This window comes from Salvelinus namaycush, chromosome 37, assembly GCF_016432855.1.
Source record: "Salvelinus namaycush isolate Seneca chromosome 37, SaNama_1.0, whole genome shotgun sequence".
NCBI lineage: Eukaryota > Metazoa > Chordata > Actinopteri > Salmoniformes > Salmonidae > Salvelinus > Salvelinus namaycush.
Window position 1 is genome coordinate 18,342,355 of NC_052343.1, and position 15,159 is coordinate 18,357,513.

The 15,159-nt window shown below is 48.8% G+C and overlaps 1 protein-coding gene across 1 annotated transcript in view; it reads right to left on the bottom strand.

The window, feature by feature from the left end:
• Window positions 1-523: 523 nt before the first annotated feature.
• LOC120030757 (poliovirus receptor-like) overlaps window positions 524-15,159 on the bottom strand; it is a 53,335-nt gene continuing 38,699 nt past the window's right edge. Inside the window, exons 5-7 of the mRNA XM_038976176.1 lie at window positions 14,989-15,106; window positions 14,479-14,627; window positions 524-6,356 (exon numbers count right to left, since the gene is read on the bottom strand). Coding sequence (XP_038832104.1) covers window positions 5,758-6,356; window positions 14,479-14,627; window positions 14,989-15,106 — 866 coding nt within the window. The 3' untranslated portion in view covers window positions 524-5,757. The remainder of the gene's footprint in view (window positions 6,357-14,478; window positions 14,628-14,988; window positions 15,107-15,159) is intronic.

Here is a 15,159-nt window from a genome sequence, read left to right on the forward strand (position 1 = left end):
GATGACATATGCAAATCAAACAAACAAACAAACAAACAGGGGGAGGGGCTTGGGTGTGTGAGTTTTTTTATTTTACCTTTATTTAACTAGGCAAGTCAGTTAAGAACAAATTCTTATTTTCAATGACGGCCTAGGAAGTGGGCGAACTGCCTGTTCAGGGGCAGAACGACAGATTTGTACCTTGTCAGCTCGGGGATTTGAACTTGCAACCTTTCGGTTACTAGTCCAACGCTCTAACCACTAGGTGTGAGTGAAACGTGAGCTAACACAATTCACCTACAATGGCCTCTCACCCGCTCTAACCTTCATGTTGATTCCCATAGCCTATGTTATCAGCACTCTGTTGACAATGAACAGTTTTATCACAACCGAAACGAGACAAACAGCAAGACTCAGCACCCTCCATGGTGTGCCAACATGTGACACTAGCCAACAGAGGACATTGATAATAAATATACCCAGATACCTACATTAAATTATTATTTATATTCCTTCTATGTACATAATGCACAGCAACAAGGTCATCATTTCAAAAATCAAGAAAACTTTAATTGCAACCAAATAGAAAAAAAATTATACAAAAAATAGAAAGACATGACAAATAGTGACAAATTCTAAAATGATTCTTTAAAAAATAAAATAAACAAGTTCATAGAATGGTGAATAAAAAGCACATTTTGTGGTGAGATTGTTTCGAGTGTGCACCGTGCACCATTTTGTGCAGTAAAAGCACATTAAGCCTGTTTTGGCGTAGTAATCACAGCAAAGCAATCGAGAAATAAAGCACTCCAAAAACATAAATTATAAATCACTGCAATAAGAGATAAAAAGATAAGGACTAAGCATTGATACAGAAGAGAATAAATCCTTCATGCTTGGCGCTGAGAAATAGAACACGTGACACCATAAATTAGTAATTCTTTATTTTTCTTTCCGCTAGATACTGTATTTATATATTTATACTATGTACACGTCAGGGGAGAGAGATCGAGACAAGGAAGCGAAGGCTTCGATTAGTCATCAGTGTTTAGAGCCAGAGGAGGACGATGTGGATTATCAACAACAACTAAATAACAACCTAAAGCTGTGTTAGCTGCAGGTCAGGAACATTACATCAACTCTCTAAAAGCATTTTTATATTAAAACCTTTGTGCCAGGCAGTACAAGTGGAGGTCAAGAGAAGTACATTCCCAGAAAACATTTACTTTAAAAAAACGAAATGTTGTAAAAGACTGAAGACGTAGTTGGATAGTGATTTTCTAGAAGCATTTTACTTCGGGACCAGTCAGTGGAGGTCAAGTTTGGCCAATTGGGTATTTTATTTTGGGAAAGCTGTAAAACGTAGCACAGAGAGAGCAACAGTACAGATGATTCTCAGAAAGTGTTCTTAGAACACATTCTCCTTAAAATCCCTGACATTGGGCAAGAGGAGTGTGTGTGTGGCTCTCTCCCAGTCTCTGGAGAACAGAAGGGTATGTGAATGTGCTGACAGAGTTCTGACCACTGAGCTTAGTTGGGATCACTGAGTGTTTGTGTGCGTTTGGGAAAGTGTCTCTTTTACTAGTTCCCTCTTTCTGTGTGTGTGTGTGTGTGTGTGTGTGTGAGAGAGCGAGATCAGGCTGCAGTGGACAGTGTACAGTAATGTCTCCTCTAACTCCCTATGCTAAGAGACAGAGGGGGCAGGAAATGGGGGTTACATTAAATTACACACCCTGTGGCACTGACAGATGTCCCAAAGCCCCTGAGCCACACACACAGCGCTGACTCAGAAACCACACACACAGCGCTGACTCAGAAACCACACACACAGCGCTGACTCAGAAACCACACACACAGCGCTGACTCAGAAACCACACACACAGCGCTGACTCAGAAACCACACACAGAGCGCTGACTCAGAAACCACACACAGAGCGCTGACTCAGAAACCACACACAGAGCGCTGACTCAGAAACCACACACAGAGCGCTGACTCAGAAACCACACACAGAGCGCTGACTCAGAAACCACACACAGAGCGCTGACTCAGAAACCACACACAGAGCGCTGACTCAGAAACCACACACAGAGCGCTGACTCAGAAACCACACACAGCACTGACTCTGTGGGAGCTAGTCTATCTGATAAATAGTGAGTGTGTTTATGGGTGAAGGGGCAGGTATCTTAAGTATGCTGATTGAGTTTAGTGAACCTGCCAATCCAGTTATTTCAGTCATCAGCCTACTGAAAAACTCATAAGTTTACAAGTATCAACTATTGTTCTTGAGATGAACTAGATTCACCAGTATTTAATAGCTGAAGATGTGCATCATATACATCCTACACCTTTTCATTGAGGGTTGTCTATTCAAGCAGTTACATTCTGAGTACAGTATTATTGGCTCTGATGGAACTTTGACCATGGCCAAACCAGGAAGTGAGTTCCACACGACAACATTGACTCTATACAGAAGTTATTTACACGTATAAATATCCACATTTTTTCCACAGGAGTTCGACAAGAAAAATAAAGATCCGTACATATATACTATACAGATACCTCACACCAAAAAATACATACAACTTTCTCCCTTCCCTCCCTCCCTCCCTCTTCACATTACAAACAGAAGGACATTATCAATATTTCTCCAAAGACACACTTTATCACCTTCATACAAATATAACTAGTGGGCATATCCTGTTTTGGTGTTACACACAAGTGCAAAGATGGGAGATACGTGTTTGTTAGTGGTCATGATAAGTAGTTCACTACAGGCCTTTACGCCGACCTTGTTTAGGAGCACGTGTGTGGCTAAGTTGAAAAATGTAGGTGCACACAAAGAAATTTAGGAACACAGTGAAAAATATTTGAGGTAATAAAGCTAGAATTAAAAACTGTTCTCAGCACACTGGGGCTCCTAAATAAAAATTAAATGTCGCACAGCAAAATATTTAGGCGCATATGTGAGTAAAATGGTTGCACTGTAGAACCCTGCTCTAGGCATGTGTACTGTATCTATAATGTGTATGTAAGTCAGAGTTTTGGCCTATACTGAGGCCATAATGCTATCAATCTATTGTATTGACAGACTTAGGCTATCGTGTTATCAAGTGATGATGGTTAGGCGAGTCGCACAGTGGGTCAGTATCTATCCCTTTCTCTCTGTCTCCCCCCTCTCCGTTCCTTTCTCTCCCCCACACCAAGGTCAACCTCCACCACAAGAGTTAACGTCATCCTGGAACACTACTACACGTCGCTCTCTCACCAGAGTGTGTGTAATATGTGTGTTTCTCTGTGAACCCTATGGGTTAAAGTTAAAGGGCCCTATTAGAGGTGCGTCCCACAGGCACCCTCCACGTCCTCAGCGGTAAAACGCACATCGTTTGACCCCATGACCTCTGGCTGGCTGTGACCCAGAAACAGACCCAGGCTTAACGGGCCAATCAGGTGCCTCACCTGGTCAGGGCGGCCAAGGAAACCCCACTGATTAACCAGGAAACACGATGAATCACAGGGGAGTCATGAGCTAGGAGTTGTTAAGGGGCGGATTCAGATCTGGGGTATTGAGGGTAGGAAACTAAGGCTCTTCAGGAAGACAGCTGGTCATAGCCTTCCAGTGGTCATCTGGTTGCCTCTAGTGATGTATAATAGTTGTACATGGTGATATTGGCTTGAACAGCCCTCGACTGTCTTGTTAGAAAGACAAATTAGTCACTAAACTATCAGGCTCCGGTCTGTCTGAATCATGAAGGATTATACCCAGACCTCTGCTAGTCAATATAGGTCCTATAATAGGTCATACACCCCCTGTGTATGCACAGAATCAATCAATTCATTTGACTTAATTTATATCTTAATTGGCTACAGATGCAAATATGCCATCATGTATTTGGATTTCTATATACCTTGTGATTGTATAGATTGACAAAGCAACATATACAATGGGATAGGAGGAAAAGCCGAGATGTACAGTGAGCAGGGCCATGGCTGTCTGAGTCAGGTCTGGCAGGAGGAAGGGGGTACAGTACAGTAAGTGGGGTGTTTGACACGTAGGGAGGGAGCCATGCAATACTCCCTCTGCTCTCCCGGTGTCCCTGACCTCCACACAGCCCTGTGTAAATCACACACACAGGGTAAAGAGAGGTGATGGAGAAAGACTGGTGGAGGAGAGACTGAGGGAGAGAAGGAGAGAGATGGAGAAAGACAGAGGTAAGAGACAGGGTAAGGAGGGAGGAGGGAGAACAGAGGAGAGGGAGAACGGAGGAGAGCGAGGAGGGAGAGAAAATGTCCACGTCATACCATCTAAGCGGCGGTAATTTGGTGTGTGTGTGTGGGCTAAGATGAGCAGTGACTTCACGGCTCATTAGCAATCAAACTCTTCGTGTCAGGAACACCACAAGAAGAGAGGGATCAAACAGAGGAGAGGGAGAACAGCCCTGCTGTTTGAGCCTTTTCTTTTTCTCCCTCTCTCAATTCATCCTAATCCCTCTCTCCCCGTCTCTCCGGAGATGAGAACAGCTGTACGGTTCCCTCTATCCATTCCCTCCCTCATATCCCTCTATCAATCCCCCTTTCATGCACTCTTCATCTAGATGACTACCCCTCCTTCAGTAAGTTGTTTATCATTTCAGAATGTCCCAAACTAAATTCTGCACATACTTCCAGTTGATGGCACAATAGCAGAGAGAAAATGAGGTAGAAAGAGGAGGCCTACTGCAACATACAGACACAAGAGAGTTTGACATTTTACTTAACGACAACTACATCGACCACTTCCCCTGCCAAACTTCCTGTTCCCTTCCCCAGTACTGTCACATACAGCAGAAACAAGGCTACTGTAGCCGGAACAAACGTTGTCCCACAGGAGAGAGACGAGAATAGCAGGGAGCAGATACCATCGTGACACCCCTTACATTGCTACTGTGCATTTAGTGGAGATAAGAGTGAATATTTTAGTGAGGAGTTTCTCTAGCTAGCGAGGGAACGGCTGCACGGAGATGCCATTTTACCCACAAGTACCTACTACAATGTGTCTCTCTGGAGGCTTCAATCTCCAAGGTCCCTAAACTAAAGAAATGAGGAACACAACAGACAACAGAGCAGCGATGTGAAAAAGATAGTTTCAGGATTTCTTTCATTGTTTTGGTAGATAGACATCAAGTGATCCACTTTTCATATTGGGTCCAGAGAAAAATACTTGTTTTATCAATGCACCAGTCCTCCATCTTGTTTCTGTACATTCCCTCCCTCAGCCACTTCATTCAGTTCATCTTGTTTCTGTACATTCCCTCCCTCAGCCACTTCATTCAGTTCATCTTGTTTCTGTACATTCCCTCCCTCGGCCACTTCATTCAGTTCATCTTGTTTCTGTACATTCCCTCCCTCAGCCACTTCACTCAGTTAATCTTGTTTCTGTACATTCCCTCCCTCGGCCACTTCATTCAGTTCATCTTGTTTCTGTACATTCCCTCCCTCAGCCACTTCACTCAGTTAATCTTGTTTCTGTACATTCCCTCCCTCAGCCACTTCACTCAGTTCATCTTGTTTCTGTACATTCCCTCCCTCAGCCACTTCACTCAGTTAATCTTGTTTTTGTACATTCCCTCCCTCAGCCACTTCATCTTGCTCTCTCTATGGGCTGCATTTGTGGTCGTTGTTAATATATTTCAAATGATCCAACAGAGGAGTACCCAACACCACCAACTCCTTTAGAAGGAGGACATTTTCATTCTTCCATCCCGCTTTCCTTCCTCCTCCTCTTCCTCTGCCCGTTCTCTCTACACGTACACGGCAGTCCGTGAGATGACCGACCCGTCGCGCTGAGACTCCATGTCGTCGTCAAGGTAACCGCTCATGATTCCGTCCTGGTCATGTGGTGGGCGGAGCTGCAGGATGGGCCCGCCCCCTCCAAAGTGGTCGTAACTCTCCTCGTCGTCCTCCAGCTGGTCAAACTTCCTTCGCTCTGCCTCGTCCAGCTCGCCACTCAGCAGGATGTCCTGTGCCGTGGGCGCCGTGGCAACCCCCCCCTCACCACGCCCCCCCAGGTGCAGTGGCACGTGTTGATTGGCCTTGTCAGTCAGGCCATCATGGGCGGAGCCCTCCTTGTAGACGTAGATGGGGCTGTTGTTGTTGCCGCCCGCCCCGTTGCCCCCGGCGCCAGCACCAGTCCCGTTCTTGCTCCCCTTCTTGCCGGCGCCGAAGAGACGCGACTTTATGTCGTAGGAGCTGTGGTTTGGGTTGCCACGGTAACCCTGCTGTTGCCGGCGGCTCCGGGTGACCAGGACGGCAATAAGGGCGGCGACGAGGAGGAGGGCCAGAAGGGAGCCAATCACAGCACCTGCCACCACAGCCGTGTTGGAGGGGACCACAGAGGGTTCTGTAGGAAGGAGGGAGGGAAGGGAGAGGAGAGAAGAAGAGGATGAGACCGGTGGAGGAAAGCAGATTGAAAAAGAAAGCAGATGGAGGGAAAATAAAGAAAGAGGACAAGAGGGAGGAGGGAGGGCGAGAAGAAGAGGGGTTGGATGATGTCAGTAGTCTGCACTGTATTCCATGTGATGTGTTCTTGCATGTGGGAGTGAGGGTGCCGAGGCTTTAACAGCAGTGTTTAACGTCACTGGCATTTCCTACTCTCCCTCTGAGCTGCTCTTGTCCCCATTCCCTCACAAACGCCCTAATAATGTCAGAGCAACATTTCAACAAGGTCTCTGCAACATCAAGGCAACGTGCCAATGACATCTCCTCCTAAACAGTGTGAGGGCAGTGTGCAGGTTCTCTTTAGTCTCAGCCCCCTCACCCATAAAATAGCAGAACGACTGAGCAAAAACAAAAGACATCCTCTGGAGTCCAGAGGGCAAGAACAGGTGGAGGCCATGCAGGAGGACAGGAGGATGATAAATGGATGGAGGGATGCAGCCAGGGATGAAGGAGAAGAGGAATAGGATGCAGGGTGGTGGTGACTGACAGAGCGAGACAGCAGAATGACAACTCCTGCTTCAAGCTACTATAATGCAGAACAGGGGACAGTCCGTCTGCCCTCTCTCTCCCCTAGCTACTGAACACCCAGCTCTGTTGTATAAGCCCCGGACGGCGCGCATTTTCCCTCATACCTAGTTTGGTCCTATTACAAGGCTCATGACTCCAGACACACCAGCTGGCGAAATTGCTAGTTATTTGCTACCACTCTCTACCGCTTTCTTCTTAGCCATCTCTCCCATCCTCCTCCCCCTCTATCTACTACACCTTCCTTTTCTCCCTCCCTCTCATGTCCCCCACACCACCACCCCTCTCCCTCAGCCCCTACTCAGTTTCTCTTTCCACACACACACACACACACACACACTTCTCACTTGTACACGCGCACCCCCCCCACACACACACACACACACACACAGTAGCTAAACCTTTCCATTGATACATGACAGTGAGACTTGGTCCTCTAATCCATCCTATAATAAAAACACAGGAACTGCATTTACACCTCTGTCTCCAGTGGACCCAGAAGACCTAGAGCCTCAGTACCTGGAGGTGCTAAAGGATGGAGTAGGTACAGGGGTCCCCTAAACACTGATACAGGGTCAGGTGCCACATCCATCAAGATTGTCTCCGAGTAAGAGTGCTGATCTAAGATCAGTCACCCCCTGTCCATGTAATCTATATCATTATGATTTATAAGGCAAAACTGATCCTTGATCAGCAGTGAGACGCTTTATTAATACAGGCCCTGATATTTTCTAATCCTCCCCATGGTTAAAGGTTGGTTAATTAATCTGGTACTAGATATGTGGTTCGGGGCAAAAAGGTTGGTGTCTGGTCTGGGTGATACAGCAGAGGACAGTAGAGCGCTAGTAGAGCACTAGAGCAGAGGACGCTAGAGCGCTAGAGCAGAGGGCGCTAGAGCAGAGGACGCTAGAGCGCTAGAGCAGAGGACGCTAGAGCAGAGGGCGCTAGAGCAGAGGGCGCTAGAGCGCTAGAGCAGAGGGCGCTAGAGCAGAGGACGCTAGAGCGCTAGAGCAGAGAGCACTAGAGCAGAGGGCGCTAGAGCAGAGGACACTAGAGCGCTAGAGCAGAGGGCGCTAGAGCAGAGGACACTAGAGCGCTAGTAGAGGGCGGCAGAGCGCTAGTAGAGGGCGGCAGAGCGCTAGTAGAGGGCGGCAGAGCGCTAGTAGAGGGCGGCAGAGCGCTAGTAGAGGGCGGCAGAGCGCTAGTAGAGAACGGCAGAGCGCTAGTAGAGGGTGGCAGAGCGCTAGTAGAGAACGGCAGAGCGCTAGTAGAGGACGGCAGAGCGCTAGTAGAGAACGGCAGAGCGCTAGTAGAGGGCGGCAGAGCGCTAGTAGAGGGCGGCAGAGCGCTAGTAGAGGGCGGCAGAGCGCTAGTAGAGGGCGGCAGAGCGCTAGTAGAGGGCGGCAGAGCGCTAGTAGAGGGCGGCAGAGCGCTAGTAGAGGGCGGCAGAGCGCTAGTAGAGGGCGGCAGAGCGCTAGTAGAGGGCGGCAGAGCGCTAGTAGAGGGCGGCAGAGCGCTAGTAGAGAGCGGCAGAGCGCTAGTAGAGGACGGCAGAGCGCTAGTAGAGGACGGCAGAGCGCTAGCAGAGGACGGCAGAGCGCTAGCAGAGGACGGCAGAGCGCTAGTAGAGGGCGGCAGAGCGCTAGCAGAGCGCTAGTAGAGGACAGCAGAGCGCTAGCAGAGGACAGCAGAGCGCTAGCAGAGGACAGCAGAGCGCTAGCAGAGGACAGCAGAGCGCTAGCAGAGGACAGCAGAGCGCTAGCAGAGGACAGCAGAGAGCTAGCAGAGGACAGCAGAGCGCTAGCAGACGACAGCAGAGCGCTAGCAGAGGACAGCAGAGCGCTAGCAGAGGACAGCAGAGCGCTAGTAGAGGACAGCAGAGCGCTAGCAGAGGACAGCAGAGCGCTAGCAGAGGACAGCAGAGCGCTAGCAGAGGACAGCAGAGCGCTAGTAGAGGACAGCAGAGCGCTAGTAGAGGACAGCAGAGCGCTAGTAGAGGACAGCAGTGTTGTGCCCCAAAGTTTCACTAAACAGCTTCCTGTAAGGGAAAGCTTCCTCTCCCACGGTGTTTGGCCTTTTAAACAGGATGGGACAAGCTCTCACCAGCATGATCACACACACAACATATGTTTTACTATCCTTGTGGGGACCTAAAATGGATTTCCATTCAACATCCTATTTTCCCTAACCCCTAAGCTTACACACACACACACACACACACACACACACACACACACACACACACACACACACACACACACACACACACACACACACACACACACACACACACACACACACACACACACACACACACACACACACACACACACACACACACACACACACAGGGGAGACGCTTCTCCCAGTCAGGCAGTAAACACACTGAGCACAACGCCTTGGGAAGAGCGGTACACAATCCTGTCAATGAAAAATGCACTCATATCTCCCTCACTCTCACTGGACTGGCGCAACAGTTTCTCTGGACCCCCGCCAGGTCAGCCCCTCCCCTCCCTCAAATATAATCGAATGCCTCAGCCAGAGAGCCACTCACAAAGTATAGACAACCAATCACTGTCCACGATGCTGAAAGGGTCTATACAGCTGCCTATCAAAACCATGATAGGCTTTCTGTGGTGTCAGGGAATGTAGCCTATTGCTTTACTGGATAAATGTAATCAGCAATTAAAAAGTTGGAAATTCAAACATTGCAGATGGTCAAATGCATGTTCAATACAACAGCATACTAAATCAGCAACCAATTGATGTATTATTTTGATGCACAACTGTCCTGTATATCCTACCTGAGGACTGTGCACTGGCGTAATGCAGTTTCTCTGGACCCTCCAAAAGGTCAGAGTTCGCAACTGTCCTGTATATCCTACCTGAGCGTGCATGACATGAGCCATTCCTCGGGCTCTCTCCCAGCTTGGATAGAAAGTTGTTGTGTGTAAAACCAGTCTATTAATGCCAATCTCTCTTTTTTTCTATGTAGAGGCCTATAGTAGCTACAGTATGCGGCTGCGTCGGCTTGCATTTTTGTGTGCAAATGTTTACCACGGCCTGTAGGTCCAGGTTACAGGCCCGACTGTGTTCTATACTGAGTATTGTCAACCCATACAGTCCATTGCGCTGCACACAATTTAAACTTAGTCTTGAATGACGCATGTCAAGATATACCAGCGATAAGGGACTGTTGAAATTGCAACCACAACTCAAATGCCGGTTCACCAGTATGAATAGAATCACAATGTGCTTGCTTTGTTTGAGCTCTCAAGAACTGTTGTCCGCTGAAGATAATAATCTCTTTGCATCTGTTTATTGGCTGTCCAGTATCCAGACAACCTGTCCCAGAGCTTCCTATTCAGTTCATCTCTTTCCGTAACCTGTTGAGTCCGGCAATTAAGGAGAATGCGAGAGGCTCAATTAAAGATGTTGCAGAACTGCTAGATTTGAAGCACCACTCCCTTCTGCCCAGTTCCCCTCGTCTTGCTACGGAAATCAAGCGGTTTATAACCATCCCTGTAACTGTCGCTTCTGCAGAGAGATGGTTTTCTAAACTAAAACTCATAAAGACCTACTTAAGAAGCATTAGGCTCTCGATCCGACATACGTTTTTTTAACTCCTGAGTAAGCTCCACTCACTGCACTGGCGCCGTCGTAGCCTTGACAACGGCATTTGTTCACTGATATCCCCTTATACTTTCAATCAGTTCAGGCCTGAGGCACTTTGATCAGTCACATTCCTGAAGCCCAAGAAACAAATGCTTAGCTTCATAGTACATTAAAAAGATTCGTAATGGCTTTTTAGAGGGTTACTATCACAATTATTTATGTCAAGACAGGTGCATGGGGCCAACGACAGAAACATCCCCAGAAACAACACTATGCATCGCTCCAGCACAAAAACCACTGGCTGAGGAAAATGATGTTTTTTTTTTTTTTTTTTTAAATAAATTTTATCCCCTTTTCTCCCCAATTTTTGTGGTATCCAATCGCTAGTAATTACTATCTTGTCTCATCGCTACAACTCCCGTACGGGCTCGGGAGAGACGAAGGTCGAAAGCCATGCGTCCTCCGAAGCACAACCCAACCAAGCCGCACTGCTTCTTTAACACAGCGCGCCTCCAACCCGGAAGGCAGCCGCACCAATGTGTCGGAGGAAACACCGTGCACCCGCCCCCCTCGGTTAGCGCGCACTGCGCCCGGCCCGCCACAGGAGTCGCTGGAGCGCGATGAGACAAGGATATCCCTACCGGCCAAACCCTCCCTAACCCGGACGACGCTGTGCCAATTGTGCGTCGCCCCACGGACCTCCCGGTCGCGGCCGGCTGCGACAGAGCCTGGGCGCGAACCCAGAGACTCTGGTGGCGCAGTTAGCACTGCGATGCAGTGCCCTAGACCACTGCGCCACCCGGGAGGCCGGAAAATGATGCTTTTTATAGATTGCGTCATGCACGACCATAAGCTCCAAGTAACCGCAAATAATGAGAGAGATGGTGCGGAAATAACGCCTGCTGCCGCCCGCCTCCCAAAGACATGCAGCAGCCCCCCACCACACACACACACACACACAATGGTGCATGGGCATATATTACATTACATCATGGGAGAAGACTGATTGGTTGGTTTCGGGCTGGTTTCTTCACAGAGAGAGAGATGGTTAGCAGCAGTACTGAATGTGACTTATTGAATGGTCTGGATCAGACTATTTATACATGTCTCTGGTCTTGATCATGTCTTACTGAGGGGTGGAGGGATCGCAGAGGACAGTCAGGCCTGGAGGCTGGAGAGGAACACACTTCATCCTCTCTGTAGCATGGCCAAAGAGTGACAGACCGGGAGGGAAACAGAAGGAAGGAGATGCATCTTCTGAAGGGGGGCTGACACCACATGTGAAATAGGAAGGATGCAGGTTAACTCATTAAGAGTTAAGAGTTTTGACGTGATACCATTGCAGGGGAATAAGGGACACGGAAAATAAAAAGGTTTGTCTTCTGAGCGAGTGGGGAAGGATTTTGATGTGACACCAGTGCAAGGCAAAATTGGAGAGACCAGGTCTGGAGACAGTGGTGATGGCAGACAATGGGTTAGCCAACTGTGGCGGAGCAGGATCCAGTACAGGATCAAGGGAGCTAAGCAGTGATTAAGAGAGCCGGTATTTAAGAGAAGGAGAAACCAGCTCAACAAGATGAGAGACGGCGATAGGGAGAGGGTAAGGGAGACTGGCTCAGTGCTGTGAGCTGGTATTTGAGAAAGACAGAGAGAAGAGAGGGGGTCTCAGAGAGGGCTAACGGCATGTCTCTCCACTGAGCACAGATCAGTACAGTGTTGTAGGAGCCTGATAGAGGCCAGTTATAGAGGATCGGACCAGGGGCAGGGACACAGACAGACAAGAGAGACAGGTCCCAGGTCAGCTCGTAACCCTGTGCAGGGCTCTCTGCGTCAGTTGTCACACAACTGGGGACAGGACAGGTGCAGCAGCAGGACAGGAGCCTGCTCTAGCCTGGTCCAGACGCTGGCCATTTCACGACCACGGCCCGTCAGCCCTGGTTGGACACAGCTCCACTGCATTAGCACTCCATCTGTATTCACACTACCTCTCTCTCCGTCTCAGTCTTTCTCTGTGTGGGCCTGCACTCAGTTCATTCATCCCCCTTTTTACTGTCTTTCTCACTGAGGGGGAATGACAGGAGAAAAGAAGAGAGGAAGGAGATGACTGGACAGGACAAGGGAAGCGAGGGAGTAGGTCGTTCTGCCCCTGAGCAAGGCAGTTAACCCACTGCTCCCCAATGACGTGGATGTCGATTAAGGCAGCCCCCTGCACTTCTCTTCAGAGGGGTTGGGTTAAATGTGGAATTCACATTTCAGTTGAATGCATTCAGATGTACAACTGACTAGGCATCCCCCTTTCCCTGTAGCAGGAGAGAGTACAAGGACTAGATGAAGGGGGAGGGAGGAAGAGGACAGAGGGAGTTAAGAGGGAAAGAATTTAGGGGTGATGGACCAAAGAGGAGAGAGAGGGAGGACAGGAAATCATTCTGGGAGACAGGAAAGGACAGCAGAGTTTATAGGAGACAGGATGATGAGGGGGAGGACAGAAGAGAGGGAGTTAAGAAGGAGAAGCAGCCAGGCGCTGAAGCAGCAGAGGCCGACTGATCCGCTCAGAAAGGATAGAGTGAGACTACAACACTACACACTCACAGCACCGTCAGCCTGCTCGCTCTCTCACACACACTAAATCAGAGAGCGAGAGAGAAAATGGAGGGGGTGATAGTGGTAGAGAAGAAGCAGTGCCATAGATTCCCATAGGGGTTTTAAATGGCATCAGCATCCTGTTCCCCTCTCACCCCCCTCTTTACTCTAAAAGCAGACACTCTCTACCCCTCTACCAACCCTTCCCCTCCATCTCACTCGTTCAATCACCCCTTTTTATCCTCTTTATCCCCTGTACCCATACCCAGCCCTGTACCCATACCCAGCCCTGTACCCATAGCCAGCCCTGTACCCATAGCCAGCCCTGTACCCATAGCCAGCCCTGTACCCATAGCCAGCCCTGTAATACCCTGTGGGCCTGCATGGGGACGTCCGTTATGTTCCAGAGAGATGCTAGTGGCCCATCAGAGAGAACACATTAGTACCATGGGGAGGCGAGGGACGGAGCGAGGGAGGGACGGAGCGAGGGAGGGAGGGAGGTGCCTTTTAAAACACATTCACCAGTGAATTGCACTTTTTCTCCATTTGTCCTGCATTCCCCCGCGTCAGCACAAAACAACTTCAGGTAAAGTGCAGATCAGGGGGGCAGATGTATTTTTTATAAGAGAGAGAGAGAGAGAGAGAGAGAGAGAGAGAGAGAGAGAGAGAGAGAGAGAGAGAGAGAGAGAGAGAGAGAGAGAGAGAGCAAGGTGGAACTCGTGGGGGGGGAGCTAAATCTGTAGAGGGATGGAGGGATATTTATTTAAACGGCGCGGTCGACCGAACAGCTCTTTCAAGTGGTGTAGTGGTTGTCTACTCACAGTACACAATAAGGAGATAGCAAGGTTGAGTTCAGTCCAACGCAAACCGTACCCTCAAACAAACCCTGCCAGTGTGTGGAGACCTGAAACGGTCTCTGATGATGATGCAATCCATTCTACCAGTAGATGAACAGACGAGTAGAGCTCAAACATCACAGCTAGGATCCATGGGTATGAACAGAAGGAGAGGATTGCATGCAAACAAGGAGGGATGGGTGATAAAGTTTCAAAGGGTAGAGGATGGATAGATGGAAAACCCAAACAGAGAAATAGAGGCCCAGTAAACTGCCCCCCAACCACTAACCCCAGGGACAGAGCATGCTGCTCTCCCTGACTACAGGCAAGCATCACCACACCCTTTGTGTGTGTGTGTGTGTGTGTGTGTGTGTCGTAAGTGTGTTTTCAGGTGTGTGTCCAGGTGTGTTTGTAGCATAGCATGCACATGTGTATGATTACAGTCATTTCAGGTGTGTGTGGACTCACCTCTGACCATAACAGTGACCTGGTCCTTGCCGGTGCCCAGGCGGTTCTTGACCTCGCAGACGAAGGTTGTGTTGGTCTGCTCGTCCACCTTCAGCACGGTCAGAACGTTTTCTTTTACCTGCACTGTGTCTGGCATCTGACCGGACATACTGGGGGTAGAGGGAGAGGAGGAGAGGGTGGAAAACATAAGTATTGGAACATGGCCCAGATCTCCCTACTTTCAACTTTCACCTTTTCATACCTATAAAGACTTAATACAGGTAAGTGATTATGGAGGAGCCAGTCAGGCCACTGCAGGCTTGTTGTTTCTACTGGGGTTAAACTCCACTATGGAAAGTTACACTTCATCTCTCCATCATCAAGATAAGAGGCCAGTGGCTGTCGAGTTGATCCTTATTATCATAATACTATCTGTGGTTTATAGTGGCCTGTGGATAGACTGATAATTAAAGAAGGAGAGAGACCGAGACACAGACTGACAAAGAGACAGGCCGACGGACAGACACTCACGTTTTCCATGTGATGGTGGTAGGGATGGGGTTGGCAGTAGCCTGACAGGTCAGAGCCACGTTGGTCCGACCCACGTACCAGTTATTATCATAGCCCACGATGGTCACCTGTGGGGGGTCTGAGAGAGAGAGGTTAATTAGTGGGACTTCCTACACACAGAAAATAATTGTA